General features: G+C 38.6%; 1 protein-coding gene across 1 annotated transcript in view; it reads right to left on the bottom strand.

Annotated features, from left to right (window-relative positions):
* The window catches only part of LOC121953442 (transcription factor IIIB 90 kDa subunit-like), a 125,441-nt gene that overhangs the window by 44,247 nt on the left and 61,082 nt on the right, over positions 1–20,112 (bottom strand). The window contains 4 exon segments of the mRNA XM_042500550.1: positions 1,021–1,286; positions 4,816–4,871; positions 5,063–5,144; positions 6,495–6,556. Coding sequence (XP_042356484.1) covers positions 1,021–1,286; positions 4,816–4,871; positions 5,063–5,144; positions 6,495–6,556 — 466 coding nt within the window.

Here is a 20,112-nt window from a genome sequence, read left to right as displayed (position 1 = left end):
TGCTGTTATTCTCTTTCCCTGAATCCTGAATTCGGCTTTGTCCTCTTTAAGCGCAGTTTCTCACATTTCCCAGACTAACTTCTGTAGCCTCTTCGTTTTCTGTTCTTGAACAGAGGAAGATATCAGCAGCGACAGTATCATCAAAGACAAACTGAGAAATTTTTTCCAGGAAAAGTGAAAAAGATGGTGGTTGTATTTTGCTGTCTTGTGTGTTTAACCATGACTGTTTATATGAGTCTCAGTGTCTGCAGATATGTCTGTGCAGGACCCAGCAGGTGATTTGTGCACGTAGACTGTATAAATAATGGATGGAGCTTCTGTGACGTCGCACATTGGACTCTTTCAGCATTTTGGTCATCGCCATGTTGGTTTTTTCGGAGCCAGAAGTGACCATATTTGGGTGAGAGGGTGGAGCTATGGGGGAGCGAGGGGTGGATCTGACTCAAGACTGGCAGACAGCCTGTCAGTCAAGTGACATCGTCCTTAAATATGCAGAATTTTGGGCCTTAAGCCTTTAAAACCTGAGAAAACTGGCTTGATTTCTTTGAAAACTGGCGAAGATGGGAAGCCAAAGTGGGCCAACAGAAGACATCAGAAAAAAAGACTGGAAAATTAGTGCAAACAAACAAAGTTAAAGAAATTAATAAAGTTTAGAAAATGTTTTTTGGTTTCCATTTGTTTGCTCCATAAATGAGAGATATTTTGGTTGTTTTCTTGGTCCTGGGCCTCCCTGCAGACTGATTTAAACACCAGTATGTTCAGTATGTTCATATATAAATTGCGGGTAAACAGAATGAACTCAGTCATTTGTTTTGTTGGCTGTTTCGGGGACTTGGAGAAGATGGAGGTTTAGTTCCTGTTATGTAACAGGATGATGAGATGTGACGCTGGTCCATGCTATGATTGCATTTTTGGGATTTTGGATTAGATGTTATTTAGTTTTTGATAAACTTGAAAACGGATACAAAGACCTGATGAAACCTTACTGACGCATCCACTTTGGTATAAAACTGCACCAACCTTTTTCCCAGGGTGCTGAGCGGCGTGCTGAGGCTGAGTGGAGCTCGGGCGGGTTTGCGGTTGCGTCCGTTCAGTTTGGTGGCAGACGGCTCCTTTTTCGGGGACTCGACCTTGCGGGCGGGGCTGGCGCCGGGCTTGATGTTGAGGTCCTTCAGGACGTCGTAGTTGATCTTGGTGGAGATCCTCTTCTGCTCCAGCATCTTCTCGATGGCCTCGTCTGCCGTGTTGGCTCGGATCGGCTGGTGCCTCCTAGACGGTCGTTTCGGCTGTCGGGAAAAGAACCAAAGAACTCTTATCATAATGAGCAACAACATCTAGGTAATATTTTACATTTTTAAGCCTGAGATCATCGTCTAAATGAAGTTAATGACAACATTTTTACCGATACAAACAGTGAAAGTCAATTCTGGAGGGGAAGTGTGCTCTGCTGCTCCAAACAGCTCAATAAACTTTCATATAAAACAATCTTTGATAGAAAACAGGTGTAATAATGTGCAAAGAAAGCGGTGGAATATTAAAATCACAGATACACAGCATAGACATTATTCAATAAGCTGACATTTTGGCAACCTTATTCTGCATTCGAGTAAAAACGACTGTATTTATTGTTTCCAGGTAAACCAGATGTATAAGTAAATTATTGAGCACTCATATATAATATACACGTCATTTAAAGCTGCCATGCCCTTAATTATGAATAAATGTAAGCCTTAATAAAATGTAAGTGGGAGAGTTACATAAAATTCATCCCCCAAGTTGTCATTAATGTTGAAAATAGCTGTTTTTTGTACCATGCTGTAAATACATTTCTGCTGTAAAGTTGAGGATTTTAACACGAGAGATCTATTGGGACTGAGTAGTTTTTGGAGCCAGCACCATCAGAGGAACTGCAGTTTTTTAAGGCATTCTCCACATTGGCTTCCATTATTAACCTCAGAGGTTGACGCTTGGTATTTGGTTATAAACCAAAGCAAAAGTTAAATTTGACCTGATGGTGACCGCCGATAAAAAGACACCAGGGTCATAATTCATCCCGAGCAGGACATGAATGTCTGTAAAAATGTAATGGTAATCCAAACACCAAAAGCAGGATAAAACGTATAGCTAAAAGATCAAAATAAATAAATAAATATAATGTTATTAATAAGAAAAATAAATAAAATACTAAATAGTAGATAAAAGGATAACAGAACAACTAACAATAGATAAAAAAAGTTAAAAAAAATAATAAAATAATAAACTAAAATACCAGACTATTATCGAGTAAAGCAGACAAAATGTATAAATAAATAGTCAATAAATAAAGTTTAAAAGTTTACACCACAACATGCATAAATACTGAAGTTTACAGTTTGTTGTTACCTCAACATCTACTCTTTATTATGAAGCTTCCTGAAGCAAAAATCGTTTATTTCATTCACAGCAGAGCCAACGAGTCCCTGGCTGTGATTAGAGCGTCACATTTTAAACAAGTCATGATTAAGAACTTGAAGTCGATCTAACTTTTTCTAATTTACTCCGATTCCACTCAGCAGAAGGAGGTCAAATGTTATTTGAAAATATTTTGTCTTCCTATTAAACCAATTAGGTCGCAGATGGGAAAAAAAATTAGAAGAAAAAAATAAAATAGTAATTTCAAACCACAAGAGGAACATCATCTGCAAGCAAATGCAGAGCTGAACACATTTCTGTAATCAGCCATTTATCTCAATTAAGACTCCAGATTGGGGTTATCACCCAGATTCAGTTATTCCACGTTCACCTTGACCTCACTCCAAATTATCACTGCGGATCAGCTGAGATTCTCTTCATGGAGAAACAAACTTTTAAACACGTTTCATGCAACAATTACACAGTTTTAAAATTTCACAACTCTTTTCACAGACTGATTTGAGGCAATTTAAGTTAAAATCCTCGGCTGACAGTAAACTGACCCCCTCAGCAGCAGCTAATCAACTCAGGATGCTCTGCGCAGAAACCACAGAGGGATGCTCGCTTTGTCATGCGCACTCATAACGAGAATGTCCTCAGTTTTATTCATTTATTCACTCATTTGTCAGTGAAATGACAGTGCGGCGCCGTGGTTGGATCAGCGCTGTCAGGAGGCTGCATGTCTCATTAGATCTCTGTTCCACTGCAGTTAATCCAGCTAGTTAAACCCAGTGAACAGATGTTGGGGCTAACAAAGGCCTGTGCCAAAACCAGTAATGGGATATGAGAGGGAACCAGTTTCACAGGACGCACCGCCCGTCTGTCTGCGTTTGGTCCATCTGATCGTCTGTCTTACATCTGTCTCACGGTGTCACTCTGACTTTAAAGTGTCTGTCGCCCACCTGACTGACGACACGGCTCACATCATCATCATCTTCTGACAACCTACAGACTTTCTTTTGGACTTTCAGTGTCAATTAAAGGTAACTTTGGCATTTTTAAACCCTATTATCTTGTGTTTTTGTGTCTAAGAGACTAATTGGAAGAATGATGCTTTGAAATTGGTGCAGTATTACTGTACAGTATTACAGCTACAAACAGGCTGCAATGTAACGACTCAGAGCATTTGCACTGTGAGTGTTTGTTTTTGCCTCTGACAGGTTTAGATTATGATTCTTAGTGTCTGAAAATTTACGAAAAGGATCCCTACAGAGTTAGATCTTTTTTCTTTCTTTTTTTTTTTAACCAGAAACAGCACCGAGATCACCATCGCTAAACCAGCCAAACTCCATTAACTGGCATACTGCTCGTCATGTACATTTTTGAATTTTATTGATTTTTTAATTTAATTTTATTTAGTTAACACATTTTTTTATGTATTTTTAATACTGTTATTATTATATTTTATTGTTATTATGTTTTTATTGATCTAACGTCTATTGTTATCCAAAATTTAATATTTGCTATTATTATTATTATTATTATTATTATTATTATTATTATTATTATTATTATTATTATTATTATTTACTATTATCTATTTAATTAATTGATTACCTTGCTTAAAGATATAATATATATAATAATATATAATCTTAATTTATTTATTTTTATTTTAAATTCATGTTTGTTTGGGTTGTCCCCCATGCCGAGACTTTGTTGTAAGGGATGGGGGGGTGGGGTTTGTGGGTGCCGACCTATTCACTTTAAATGAATAAAAAACCCAATAAACATTCAATTCAATGTTATGCATTCTGTGCACTATATTTTTATCCTTATTTTTATCTTACTTTTACCAGTATTATCATGTGGTTTTTATCCATTTGAAGAAGCATTCTATGTATTCTGTTCTGACTTTATTTTATTTTTGCATGCAGGTTTTATTATGTCTTTTTTGTCTTTTCTATATTTTGATGTGAAGCAGTTGGTGCATTTCATTTATTTCTTGTATAAATAATAAAGGTTTATCGCAACTAGCTGAAAGAGGGCATATCTCTACCTGCTGTGGCAAAGTCGGACATTTCTGATAATAAATTGATTCTCCTCTGGTTCTTGTAAACCGGGACACGGACAGTAGTCCAAGTAAATGACCTAATCAAGTGATAACTGCAGCTCGACTAAACTGTGTGTGTAAACGTACTGTGTGTTTTGGTGTGTTTTCCTGTTTTCTGTCTGACTGATGGACCTTTTATATGCTCGACTTTTCCTCTCGGACGAAGAGACGCTCAGAGTCCATGTGAACTTTTTGAGACCACCTCTGAGTGTCTGACCATCACTCTGCCTCCCATTAACTTCCTGTTTATGTCGAGCTCCGACAACCTGCGCCTCCTTATCTTAAAAGTTGTTAAGGCTGAACGCCGTTACCTTCTTTTCTTTGTAGGTCCCGAGCGCCTTCTCCTTCTCTATCTTTGCCTCCTTCTCTGAAAAGCAGAAACAAGAAACAGTCTGAACACACAAACTCTGAGATAACAGCGTCAACACGACACAGCGGGAAATTACCAAAGGACACAAACGCTGGTGGGTTCAGCTGGAGGTTTAACTCTCTTGAGCTGATAAAAATACTGAGAGCGGGAAGTACATTTTGGGACAGCGAACAGACAAATAAAAGTACCTTTCTGCTCTTTGAGGTAGTCGGAGTTTTCTGCCATCCACAGCGCCGTCTTCACTTTGATTTCGTTGTCGCTCAGCAGATACTGCAGAGAGGCAGAGGGAGCTTCAGCTGAGTTCAAAAAGACAAATTACTGGCGGTTTTTGAGCAATCGTCTCATCTCTTGCAACAAATATTACATTTGTGATTAAACCAAGTGTTTACTTTATGCTTTCAATGTGTTGACTTTATAATAACATAAAAAAGTATAAAGAGTATCATAGAGAGCCCCAGTAATGAATCCTAAAAACCCTGAAATGAGTCAGCATTTCAGCACCTCCTGGTTCCCTCGCCTCAGAGTCAGAGGGGTTTTTGAATGTGTTTTTACTTAGAAGCCTTAAATATGGTCTGTGGTTAACACGAGCTGAAGAGACTTTCATATTTGTTTTTACAACATTGAATATGTCAGTAAATACCCCAATTTTAAAGCTTTATGTGTCTTAAAAAAGACACAGTGGCTAAATGAGACTAAAGAACATCATCATTAAGCCTTAAAAAATACTTTAAGTGTTCGTGTTTGTGAAGAAAACGTGTAAGTAGCAGCAAAGAGCATATTTTCTGCAATGATCCAAAATCCAATGGAAAAATCCCATCGGCTTTTTGATGAGGGAACCAGGACGATGTTAACCACAGAAAAAAGCCTCATCCCAAGGGAACTCCATCCGATATGTTTTTGTTTTTACTCTACTTTAGTTTGACATTGTTTCCATTTGATCAGATTACTTTTAGTTTTTTTATAATTTGTTGATTTTAATTTGCTTTTTAAAATGTACTCTACAAACAAAGATTGTTTTCCCTTCATTTTTCTATTGAATAAATTCAGGATTTGGGAATATATTCATTTTTTATTCAGTAGTTTAGGACAAAATAAACATTTTCCTGTTCAACATTTGCAGAAGATTTTTTTAAGGAGTATATAAGCTAAAATATTCACTTCTCAAGTGTTACTAAATTCTTCTAAATACACTCCAAAACCTTATCACTTTATCTTCGCCCCATGGTCAAACTTTGACATAAATTTCACTAAAAACTGAAAGATTTTTGCCATTTCCTGCCAAATATGATGCATTTTAGGAAGCCTTTTAAACTACATGCCCTTATTTTGTTTTTGCTTTGATGAGCTTCAAGTAGACTTCTGTAAGAAATCGACCAGGGACTGCAGATGAAAAAATCGGATATTTTCATCATGAGTTTTAATGAATTTGCACTGCCCTCCTAAAGTGAACTAGACTGTTAAAAACCTACAACACTAACATCATAAATTTAGCACAATACGAGTTCAAAACAGGATCTTCAGGAAAAGGAAACTTTCCTCCGATGTGCATTTTAGGAACTTGTGTGTGTTAAACTTGTGTGTTTCAGTCTGAGTGGATCTTATTAGGCGGCAGGTCCGTACCAGCTCGATCTCGTTGTCATCTATTCCACTCAGGTCCAGCTCCCCGCTGTCAGCAGCCCCATCTGTCACAGAGACAAAATCAGGACGGACACACTTTGAACATTTGCTGTAATGCACATTTTCACGGCAGCTTCTTTGTCCCAGAGGAGTAAAACAGGAAACAGCAGCTGGCAGGAAGAAAAAAAACACTACCAACATCCTGCTGCATCTCTTCGTCGTGGAGCATCTTCCATCGAGGGTTAATCAGCAAATAAAACGCACTGTGACTTCTGATAAGACGTTAATAGGCTTAGCCGGCGTTTAAGCGGATCTACCTTAAACACACTTTCTTTTCAATTACGATACGCTTTCTAGATTGCAGCGCGCTTTATTTTGAAACAGGGAGATGCTGAAATTTGCATTTTTTTTCTTCATGCTGCGACGCCCGCTTTTACCTGCGTTCCCTCTGCGATTGAGGGAGTGAAACAACAGACATTTCTGATAAAAGAAAGGGGTGTTTTTGAAATCCCCAGGTGTGCGCGCACCTTTTTCAATTTTGGAAGAGAAAAGGTTCAAAGGAAATCTGATTGACTTTGATAGAGGGAAACAAAAGGAGGGAACGAGAGCGGGGCTTTGACGGAGGAGGAGAAACCATCACTGGAAATTCAACAGCTTTCACTCCAACAGATCCTCCACCTTGATTAGGTGTTTTGGAACAAAGTGCAACTCTTCTCCGGCTGCCTGCAGACATCAGACAGTCAATCAAAGGAGCAAAGATGGAGAGAAATGTTTTAAAGAGGCAGCGAGCGGCGGGTTTATGGGACTCGTTTAACTTCTGTCAGCTCTCTGCCTTTGACACGTTCACAGGGGCCCTCCTTCCTCGAGTTCAGACTCCCAACAGGGCGGCAACTTCAAAGGCGTGCCACCTGAGTCCACAGGCAGCCTTCTCGCTTCGTTAAGGAGGTGCACAGACAGGGAGGAGGGAGGAAAACACCCATCCTCAGACAGCAAAGGGTGTGTTCCCATTCGAGGAGGCGGTGAGGGAGGGGGGAAATAATCTAGTCAGCCATTTGAGTTCAGTTGGCAGATTTCAGCTTCCTTAAAAAAGAAGCCGCTCCAGAGGGAAGAGACAGGTCAGCCGCTATCTGCCGGGCCCAGCCCTCTAAGAGCTTCCTCTGCGTGAAGTGTGAGGAGGAGATAAGATGGAGACAAGCCCTGGGAGAGATTGGCAGCTCCGGGAGGCAGAGAGGCAGCGAGACTAAGAGCTGATAACACCGGTCCAACCCCGGAGAGAGGAGGAGGGAGGGAGCAATTACCGAGTTATTATTCAGGCCTGGCTTTGATATATCTACACTCGCTAATTTGATCAAACCCAGAAAATTGTTCTTGGTGAGCGTGCGAAAGAATGTGCAGACCTCAGGATCGTGGTTTTATATCAGCTGTCAGGAGGGTGAAGTTTAACAAAAACAACTCCTTCAATCTCATATTTCAACTTTTAGGCATTTTCGTCCTTTTATTGTCAACGTAGGATGGCATGTTTGGGACACCGAAGGTAAAAAAATAAAATAAAATCATAAGAAATAAAAAAATAATTAAAATATAGATAGGTAGGTATAATTTCAGAAAAAAGTCCCTCATAATTTACAAGACTGAAGTCATAAAAAACTCTCTATTCTCTAAATTTAATCAAAAATTTGCAAAAATGAAAAAAACAAACAAAAAAGGTTTACTTCCAAAGTCCACATAGAGGACGCCATGGTGGATGAATGGGCCGAGAACAGGACTTCCACCCACCAGACCGGAGTTTGTGTCACTTGTAAATCATAACTGGTTTATTATTTTCAGTTTTTAACCCTTTGAAACTTGGAGGGAAATAATTATTTCTTTCAGGCACCTTCCACAAGTATTTAACCCTTTGAAAATCGAGCAAATTGGTGCAATTTCTTTCAAAAACATGGGAAAAAAAGCAATGAGCAACTGGGTAACAAATGATCTAGTAATGGCAAGAAATTAGTAGAATTAGAAAATTAGGGCATTTTACGTGGGAGCGGCCATGTATGAGGGATTCCTGGGAGGTGATATTCAGAGAGGAATTGTGGATTTAAAGCTTGCGTATGACAACTTTTGAAGAGTTTTGTGATGCAATAACAGCTCTTGTAGCTCCTGCTGCATCATGAGGGAGCCAGTTCCTACTGCCAAAAAAGTGTTGACATTTCAGTTTTGCAAATAAGGCTTTTCCAAATCGCCTGAAATACCACCTTGTGCAAGCATAAAAACTTTTTTTGCAATATTTCGAAATTGACATAATTCCATTAGGCGTATTTTATATATTAAATTTTAATTTTTGCAGTTTGAGGGTTAATGGAAACCTGCCTTTTGTCCAACAGTAGGACTTGTACCTTTAATAAAAGAAAACGTACTGGCTGCAGTGACATGGTGGTCAGATTATGCTTTACAAACAGTAGATGTGTGGCAGGTGAAGGCTGCACTAAATGAGACGTCTCCTCATTAACAGAAAACACAACATCTGCAGCCGTCTGGCCTTCATCAGTGGAAACGACCGACGGCCAAAAACAATCTGCGTCACTCTGCATAAGAAGGAGCGGATTACATCATCTCGTTAGCAGACGGAAAGTGGCCAAGACTCGCAGCACATCCAGAAAACTTCGAAATCCTGAAGGAAAACAGAAAGCACCTCCCCGATGACCTCGTGCACAGTGAGAAACCCGTTTCCTCTTCCTGTCCAGGCTGACAGAAGAAGCCTGAGGTCTTTTGGCAGCAGCTCAGAGATCCAGCTCTGCCTGCATATGAATGCAGAAAAAAGACAAAAAGACAGGATTCCCCAAACATCTTTTTTTTCTTGCTCGAGGAGCTTCTGCTTTCCAACAGTAAATCCCTCCGGAGCGCACCTCCAACCTCGTACCGAGGGGAGAGGAGCGGGAGGATCCGTCCCCCAGGAGAGCGCACTCTGAGGGAATACATGATTTCTAAAAAGAGGAGAGGAAGTGATGGAGCGATGGCGGCTAAAATAATAATCCTGACTGAGATTTGGACCATCGACCATGAAGATTCATCCATCTTTTACTGAACTTTAACACTTCAGAAATGCCATTTATTGACATGTTCCTGTCACACAGTAGTTAACCCTTTAACATCTGGATCAACATCAGTTTTTTTCGTGCTTTACTCAGATATTATTGCAATCATTTCTTTGCAAAAACACCGGAAAACATTATGAGCAACTTGGCAAGAAATGTCCTGCAAACTGTAAAAAAAAAATAGTTACAGGTGACAAGGAATTGATGTGAAAATCTGAAAATATCTGAAAAATATTTAATTTTTTTTTATAATCTTTATAATTCTATATTTAAAATTATGTCACCAAAAAGGGAGAAAAAACCAGCACATTCTTGATTTTGTTTTTGGATGCAATGATGCATTAACATTAATTACTGCCCGTCTCCTCCTAAGCAGCTAAAACACTGATCCAAATTTGTCTGCATCAAGTTTAAAAGAAAGACTGAATAAATAAGAGATATATAAAGAGAAGAAACCACCATAGAGTTTTAGACGTTGAAAGTGACACAAAACAAACAAGAAAACACACACAGAAAGGCATACTCATCTGCTGCAGAGCCGTGTACACAGCTCCTCTCTACATGCATATTTTTAGTGGGTTTACCTACATTTAAAAAATCTGCATTATAAGCTCTTTTTGGTGGAAAAGGGGTATTACACTTGTTTTAAGCATGGCTGATTTTGTACTTTCCAAGTTGTGTCTTGACTTATTACAAACTTGTAAGCTCTTTCTTGTGCTGTCACAGAGAGTAAACTAGTGTTTGCTCACAGTGGCGTGTTCGACAGCGGTCTGAGAAGACGCCAGGTTCAATTTCTTTTGGCGAATCCTGCCGGCCTGAAGATAAATCGAGTAAGGAACAGGGGAAGACAGCATAGCAGCGGTCTGATCCACCTGCGAAGAACTGCAGCTCCATCGTGCCCTTGAGGTGTTAACTATCAGCCTGTTCTCTCCTGGTCCTCTCAGACAGGTAACCTGACCCCAGATTTACCTCTCTACCCCTCCCCTACTGCTTCACAAATACCCCCGAAAATACCCTCCCCCGTCTCCCACACTTCACAGTGTCCCAGGCGGCGGCCGGCCTGTCTGATGTGGTCAGGAGAATAAGATGCTTCACTGCAGAGGCTCTCTAATACCGAAAAGAAGAAAACACAAAGAAACAGAGAAAATGTGCCCCGCAGGAACGAGCGCTAACAGGTGAAGGAGATGGCCTTTTGAAGGCGGCGAGAGAGGGGGAGAACAAGAGGTTTAAAGAGCGGGAGGAGAGGAGTGAGGAGGGAAGCTGGTGGGTGAGAGATTGAGCCAAACATAGACAGTAAGAGATACACAGATATTAAAGGATAACACTGGTTACTGTTCTGTATTTTCTTGGTGTCAACAAATCCTTGAAAAAAGACCAAATGAGGCTCTCATCCACACGCTCACTGGTTCCTGCTGAAGACACAAGTCTTTAAAACCCCTCACAATACACAGGTTCACTTTTAACCCTTTGAAACCTGAACCGTCACTTTTCCCGTGCTGTATTAAGAGACCTTTCACAAATCTTTAAACCTTTGAACACTGAGAAAATTGGTTTGATTTTTGGTTTTTTTTGCATGGGAAAAAGGCAAATAGCAGCTTGGTGAGAAAAGTTTCACAGATTGCAAGAAATTATATTTAGAAAATTCTTATTTTTTTAAACGCTAGGGAAAAACATTAAGAAGAAAAAGAAAAAAACTAAATTTATTTAGCACAATTACATAATTAAAACTAAATCACAGAATTCTCAGATTTTTAAGCCCTTTTTTGAAAATATTTTTAAGCACTTTTGTTTTTGTTTTTTAATTTTCTTTTTCATTTCTTTTTTTTTTTACTGATTTTCTGGTTATTTTTTCTTAATTTTATTGTAACCTTATTGCCTTATTCCTATTTTTTTTAAAGAGTTCAAGCCAGTTTGTTTAAGTTTAAAAGGGTTAATAACGACTGATTTCTCAAAACAGCTGGTCACTGCAGTTTTTAGCAAATGTCACTGAAACAGGGGTGAAAAGTGAATTTGTTAGTTTCCACAGTTTTCAGCAGTGGATTAATACATGTTTAATGTTCCAGTAAGAATTAAAAGCACAGAAATATTGTCTGTGGTACTGAAACCAAACATGACTTGATTTTTAATGTATAACTGTAATGATTATAAACATAGTTTTCTGGTATTTTTCTAACTTTTCAATAATTTTCTCATAATTTTTCCCTTTGTTTAAAACTATTTTTATTGTAATTACTAATTTCATGAGATTTGTGGGACATTTCTCGCCAAGTTGGTCATTGTCTCCTTCTCCACGTTTTTAAGAGAAATTAAACCAATATGCTCAAGTTTAAAAAAGTTAAATAGTTTGTGAGAGGTATATGAACAACACACAAACTGGGGTCTAAAGGGTTAACTACCGTACATATTTTTCCCAAAATGAGGTCCCATGGGGGAAAGACTTCACCTGTCCAATGATCTACAGGTGAAAGTAATGTAGAAAAAAAACACAGAAACGCGGCAGAGAGGAAGAAGCTGCGACACGATCACGTGAACGTGGATGTGAATAATGCAGAATTTAAGATGTCACACAGAATTGCCATTTTAATTTTCATTTTTTGGAACTCAATTAGCGCATTTGTTAGACCTCAAGGATACACACAATGAGTGAAAAGCTTTGTTTAAAAGAAAAAAATCAAAATGGAAAGTTTCATTTTGGCCGTCGACACACTTACAGACTTATCTGATATAATCTGGTAATGTTTCAAAGGTTGGGGATAAAAGGTTAGATGAGAGCTTTGTTAGCTTTGGAGCTCAGTGAATTCACTCAGTTTGCCAACTGAGAACTGGCTCCGACATGAATTTGGCCATCGGATCTCAACACTACAACAGTGAGCGGCTAATTGATGTGTGTTTAATAGTTTTTGGACAACAATGGAGCTCTAAGGCAGCCTTTGAATACAAAGAAAACACTTGTAAGTAGATAAAGTCGCTGTTAGTTTTTGGTCTTTTTGGGCAGAGGACATCTGAAACACGACTACTGGACACCAAAACACTTAACTTTGTCAACAAAGTTAAAATCAGGAGGAATTTAAGTGACGTTTGGTTAACAGGAATTTAAAAAGTTATGTCTAAATTCAAGGTTCATACACATTTTTATCAATAAATTTCCATGACTTTTCCATGACTTTGAGGCAAATTTTGAAGACCGTACATTCTCGGAAACGACTGTTGATCCTTTTTTCGTTAATAGTAATACTTTTCCATGCCTTTTACGGGTTTATCATGCCCTACACTACAAACCCTTTAAATTTCTTTTTCTAGCAAACAAGATTTTCAGAGCATTTGCTGACAAAAAGAAAAATACAATATCTCCAGCTTTGTCCTTTAAGAGACAGAAAGACAAATGTTAAAACTGCTGAAGAAGAAAAGGCCAAAGAGTTTCAGAGACAACAGCAGAGGACGCGGGTGGAAGAAAGAGAAAAGTAGTCAGAGAAAGACAAAGAGACACAGAGCAGGAAAGATTAAAGAGAGAGTGAGGAAGGTAGGAGACTGAGAGACAAAGAGACTGATGGAGAAAAGCAGCAGGAGGGAGGACATGGAGGAACGAGCAGAGAGCAGCTGAGAGAGGAGAGACAAAGGAGGCAGAAAACTGAGAGGATATAAAATGGAGAGGACGTTTGTTAATTCAGAGAGGAGGAGGAGAGACAAAAAGATGGACGAGGGAGAAAAGGGAGGCTCGCTGATCTCCTTTAATCCTGAGTTTCATTTGGGATCTGAGACAGAGGAATAAAAAAAAGTCATGCTGGCTAAATTAAAAGGACGCATCAGTCTGCGGACTCCTCCACACCTCCTGTCCTCTCCCCTCCCTCCCTACACCTCTCCACCGCCTCCTTCCCCTTTCCAAAAAACAAAGGGTGTGTGTGTGTGTGTGATCTGTGGGATGAATGGGGCTGTGTGGCCCCGGTGCGGCAGGATCACCCGTCATCCACACTTCAAAAAGAAGCCCACATTATCCAGACTCAGCAACAATCCTGATCCTCTCCTACATACAACCCCCCTCGCGGCGTCCCCCCCCCCCACAACACCGCGCTACCTCGCCCACCGACTGTTCGAGAGCTGAGCGAGGAGAGGCAGACATGAAGGCAGACATTTCAATTTGTCAGGACTCAGGCTTTTAGATGGGATGGTGACGGGTCAAAGCGAAATGAAATCAGCCGCTGCAGAGATCGAATGAGTGATGGCTTCTGAAAAGGTGCTGACTGATGAGTCTGCGACTCCTCAATGTTTTGGAAAGAATCACACCAGGTTTTAAATATTAAGATCTGAAAACTGTTATGGAGATGAGATGAAAGAGAGCTGCAGATTATTATTTATATTATTATTTTTTTTTTAATTTCCATTTTAACCCCTTAGGGCTCGCTTTAATATTACACATACTTTTATCACTCTGCGCACAAAATGGGCTTTTCGAAATAAAGTTTCAAAAATATTGTACTTTAATATTATTTTCCACTTTTGTTGAGTTTTTTTTAACCAATATCTGTCCTGATCATAACTTGCAACATTTTTTTCTTTTTTTTTTTTACTTTTTTTAAATTTTTTTTTTTTTTTAGAATTTTAACCCTTTAAATGGCAGGGTTTTTTTTAAAATAAAAATACTAAATTAAAAACAAAAAAGAAAACACAAAAATGCTGTTTTTTCCCCCCAATATATGACATGCAAAGTAGATTTTTTTATGATCACAGCCTGGGATATACCAATAGTTAGCAGAAACATTGATTTTTATACATTAGTATTTTCTGTGCAGTACCAAAATCTATTCTTCAGAATCAGGCCTTAAAAATGTTATACATTAATATGATTTTCTACTTTCATTGAGCTTATTTTTTTAACCAACATCAGTCCTAATCATAAATATCAAATATTCATTAATTTTCAGAATTTAACCCCCTTAAATGCCAGATTTTGCCATGACGCCGCTATGTTTTTAAATGAAAAAAAAATCACACAAAAAGGAATTATTTTCAATATACAATATGCAAAGAGATTTTTTCCCAAATATCACAGCCTGGGATATGTCAATGATTAGCAGCAACAGTGATTGTGACAGTGGACCTAGAGAAAATAGCATGTATTTTCTCCATATGCCAAAGATGGTAAAAATATTATGTAATCAGGTGAAAAATTGCAAAAAATGACAAATTCCAAGGCAAAAGTCCAGAATGACACCCAGAAATAATACAATGCATGTTTTTATACTCTAGTGGCTGTGGGCTGTGGCCTTGCATGCTGCAGTTCAGCCAAAAAAGCAAAAATATCAAGGGAAAACGTCCAAATCAACAAAATCTGCAAGTCCATGCCTGATTGAGATAGAGATGCTACACAAAGAAAGAGGAGGGTGGACATTATTAGCTGGATAATAATATTATACCAGCATACAACTAAAACTTGTGCTATTGCATGTGCAAATCTGAGTCCAATAATAAATAATTAACTGGTATTAGCCTGCATGTCGCAAAAGCTCCAGTTTGCAAAACTCTCATCCTAGAGCTTAAAAAATGAAGATGCAAACAGTGAGGCCATGTTTAATCTTCAGCGTTCATCACTCTTTTTTTCCTGTTCTACTGTTGACATCTTTGAATCGGATTGTCAGTAAAGCGCCTCAAAAGCAGAAAAAAAAAACAGCTCCTGGTGAAGGAGTCCCTCCCTGCAGTAGTATGAGGTAATAAGGCTCAGTGCCAGCTCTGCCCCGGAGAAATAACCAGCCAGCCGAGGCAATAAATAGAGTGCTAGATTCTCGCTGACACGGGCGGGCCGGGCGAGCCCATTAAAACGTGACCTCCTCGACCTTGGAGAAGCCCAGGCTGAGAGAACGCCCACTCAACCACCTGCTCCTCCTCCTCCTCCTCCCCTCGAAGCAGAATGGGGAGCGAGGAGACATATGCATACAGGAGCTGGTGGACGATAACACTCCTGGAGGCACACTTGTTTATATTCAGAAGTAATGCTATAAATATGTGTACAAAATACGTGTTTTTGCTGTTTTTGTAGACGGTATACGTTCCTACTCTGTGCCAAAGAGCTCCATTGTTGTCCATTAAATACTCAAATGAGCCACAATGATGCACTGCGTGACATGCTCCTTCAAGGGCTGTAAACTTCTGATCAATTGGTCGATTTGTTGTTCGATATGCTCAATATGTTCGACCAAATTCTCATCAGTCGGACAATCACTAGTTTACTTTTTTTGTGCTGATTTCAGATACCTTTCACAGGTACTCAAACCTTTGAACCCCGAGCAAATAGGTTTACTTTCTTTGGAAAAACTGGGAAAAATCAATGGACAGCTTAGTAAGAAGTGCTTCCCAATTTTAAAAAAATTAAAAAGCTAGGGAAAAATGTCCAAAAAACTATACTTTTAACTATCAAATTATTTATTTCAAATTATTTTAATGAACTATTATTATTTAAGCACTTTTTTCAGGTAATTTTAAAGTGCTCAATTTTCTGTTTTTTGTTGTTGTTTTTTTCCTTCTTTCTGTGTTTCTGATAGAAAGCAAGCCAGTTTTTAAGTTAGAGTTAAGTAAGAGTTAAAAGGCAATGTCCCTGCATGACACATTGTACATTGTGCAGTCCCTTGTGTTGATTACACATCCTTAAATTCATCCGTGCTGTTACATGGATTAAAAATTATCACACCAACAATGAGGTATGGAGTGCCACAAGGAAGTTGTTTAGGGCCACTTGTGTTTTCAATTTTCACATAGGATTTCCCTTTAATTTTGGATCATGCCACGATTGCAATGTGTGCAGATGATTCTTAAAAATCTTGAATAAGGCATTAAAGTTATTTTAAGAATGGGCTAGGTTCAATAAACTGGCTATCAATAGAAAAAAGACAAACTGTACGGTTCTGGCTCAATGTTAAAGGCTGTTAAAAGTCACACCTACTTTACACGTAACTACGGGAGGTACAGATGTTGAACAGACAACAGAAGCAAAGTTATTGGTGATCACTGTTGATGGTAAAATGTCCTGGAACAGCTAAACTGATCAAAAGGTGATAAAAACGGGCAGAAGCATGGCTGCTGTTGAGCACTGCAGGAAGTTCATGCCTTCATGATTGATTAGTCCAGCATTAGTATTATCACAGTTAGATTATTGTTCAGTGATTTGGTCCAACACAACAGAAACTAAGTTGCATAGAACACAGCAACTTGCATTGTTCTCGATTATAATGGTTCCACACAGAACTGGTGGAAACACGGTTCAAGAACCAGAGCTAATTTGATGAAAGGGGTAAGACAGAGTAGGAAAATTAAGTCCTTCCAAAGTGACAAAACAAGAGCAGAAGTATTTAAGAAACCGGCAAAAAAAAATGTTAAGAAATACATTTTTTAGCATATTGTTAACTTTCTGTACACAATCCAGATCTACACAAACAACTTTCCCCCAACGTCCCCTAAAAACATAAACACGATTTTGAGATGTCCTAATTAACAGACAAACGCAGCAGTAAACATAACCTCTGGGCAGAGGTACAAACCCTTTCAGCGCTGTAAACAACTGAGTTTTCATTCAAATGAGCAAAGTTTTAAGTGAAAACCTAAAAAGTTGGTCAATTAAAATATAAACTGGGTGTGACTTTTTCATTATCTGGTGTTATGTGAATGCACTCAGCGAGTGTGGTCCCTCATGACATTTTATTGCCGTTTCATACCTGAGATGGCATTTGTGATATTTTAATGATTAATTTGTCTCCACTGTGCACACTGTGCAACAAATGTCAGGGGGACCTCATGGTTACCTGGAGTGTGTCCTCGACTGTAGGGTCACCTGGACACACCTGCACTTTTTATTCTTTATTTTTTGGTCTCCCTGGTGGAGAGGAATCATTAAACATTGAGTAGTACTCCACAAGCTTTTGTCAATACACCAACTCGATCATCTTTTTTACACCAAGAGTAAAACTTTTGCAGAATATCTTCAGCTTTTCTTACTTTTTACTGATTTTTTTACTCACTGCATTTGAGCTCAAGCTGAAAGAGGGGATTACAATGGGTCCTCATATGCACATGGCATTTGGGTTGTTTCTAAGCGACGTCTAGATTTACCCTGATGAATCAGAAGGCTATTTTCTGATCTTATAGCTCTATAGTTTCAGTTTTGTTTTAGGTCAGGCATCTGAGGCCAAGTTTATATAAGAACGGCCCTACTAAAACTGAAAAGTCTTTCTTTTAAATTTTTAAAGAAATCTGCATTCATATGATAACATGGACCTGCAAAATACCCGAAAATGCTGTTGTTTGCATGCCAGGCCAGTAGTTGGCAGTGAAACTTTGTAATGACATACTACAGAAGAACACCATGTGCATGTTCAAAGTGCCAAACATCAATGTTTTGTGCAAAATACATTGCAGTGTAAACGGCCCCGAAAACTATGAATATATTTCAAGGTAAATTATTCCCTCAACCCTTTGAAACCTGGATCGCCATCAATTTTTTATTTTGTTCTTTTACTCTTTGTCTTGTTTTTGTTTGCTAATTACAGGTCATTTTCTTGTAACTTTTGACTTATTTCTAATTTTTCGTTCATTTCAAGCTAAGTTGCTCGTTGCCATCTTTCCATGAAATTGCTCAGGTTTCAAAGGGTTAAAGAACCCCAGGTTAGTTGGTGCACATCAGGTTGGTTCTAAGGTTTGTTTTGCATAAGTTTAACATTTTCTCATTTTTTTTAATATATGCAAGAGCTTTTTGTTTACAACTGGCACAAAGACAAAAAAGAGAGGGAACTACAGAGATAACAGAAAGAACTGGAGTTTCCTTTTAAGTGCTGTGATGAGTGACTGAGTCTGAGCTGTATGTTCCCAGCAACTTAAAACTAATAATTACAGTTTAATGGTTCAATTAGTGCAAAAAAAAAAAAAAAAGGCGAAAATTAGCTTTATAAGTAGCTTCAATCTGAATGAACATGTGTTAGGACCTTTTGGTTAATGGATGATTAAATTGGGTTTGTGGAGCATTTTAAAACTGGTTAAGACTTATTAGTATCCAGATTAAACTGTTTTGTTGTTCTGCACACACACTTGCAAATAAAATGCAAACTGTCCAAAACAGAAGCAAACAAACAAGATTTAAGCCCAGATTAGCCGACATTACATCACCTTTGTTTCCATTGTTATGTGCAGTTTTTCAGTTACCTCTCTTTGCCATCTGTGGCAGCCACAACAGTGCGTCCATTCAGCAAAATGTTTGTATTGAAAGTGACGGATCTTTTCAACAGTGTGCGTCAAATTTTCCATTTTTTGAATAAACGTCTCTGATCAAAGAGACGTCCTGTCAATTTATCCTGCTCAAAAATTCGGCATTTTTTCCAAAACATTCAGTAATTTTACATCACAGGAGGAGGATGAATTAATCAGTAGCACCGAGTGAATTTACAATGCGAGAACATCATGAAATGAACTGAAGGACTCACTTGACTGTTGACAGTCCATCGGAAGAATTTCAAAAATGTCGTCATAAAAGCGAGAACTGTTTAATGTGTGCATTGTTGTGCACGAGAATCAAAGATCTGAAATGTCAGACGGCCGCCACAGGAATGTTTAACCAAATGTTGCCTTTACCACGCCAGTGAATCAGCTCTGTGTCTTAACATGCACCAAAACATCTTACTCATCTGCATGAAAATATTTACAAACTGTCTCTGGAAGTCAATCCGCCCTCGGATCCCCGTCTGCTGTTCTACATCATCAGTCTGTGATGTTCAAAGGGCTCCAGCGACGACTTTGTGATGAAAGTGTACTTTGTGTGGCGAGACCCACTTTTCGCCAAGTTTCTACATGTGTTTCTGCTTCCCATATTGATTTTCTATGTTTGTTCTTCAGTCGAGAATGACTTTGAGTCACATCTCTGACACAAAGCAGAAAACATCTTATAGCTGCAATGCATTCTGGTATATTTGAAGCAACTGTGGGTGTAGAAATCTGTCTCAACGCCTCGTCTCTAATGGATTCTGTCTGTGTGATGGTTGAATGTGGGTGCAAAGTGGCTCTTTTCTAAGTGACAACAAAAGATGACATTTGCTGTTGATTTTTAAAGTCTTTTAAACGATTCAAACTTTAAAGCAGGCAAAACCACAAGGTCTGTTTGTTGCTGCTTTGGAGCTTTAGTCATATCACACAATCTTCCTCAAATATCTGCAAGGTCAAGGATTAACTTTTTGCCTCAATTTTAAAGCCAAAATGGACAAAAAGTCCCTAAAATGCTCAGAAAAAAAACATACAATAAACATACAATTCAACAACAGCTGGACAAACATATCTTGCTGATGAAGACTGTAATTTGATCAAAAGCTCATAATCCGGTTGTGAAACTTTAAACGAGAATTACCGCCACATAGTTGCATACCTCCTCACACCAGTCAAGTTGCACTTATAGTTTACATCCATGTCTGGGACGACACGGATGCTTCACACACATCTTCCCCTGACAGCACAGAAAAGCTACACAATCAGCACAGTTTCAAGATTAGTGCCACCATTCAATATCTTCAATAACG

The sequence above is a fragment of the Plectropomus leopardus genome, chromosome 14 (assembly GCF_008729295.1).
Source record: "Plectropomus leopardus isolate mb chromosome 14, YSFRI_Pleo_2.0, whole genome shotgun sequence".
NCBI lineage: Eukaryota > Metazoa > Chordata > Actinopteri > Perciformes > Serranidae > Plectropomus > Plectropomus leopardus.
Note: the sequence above shows the minus strand (reverse complement) of the source record. Positions and strands in the feature narration are given on the sequence as shown.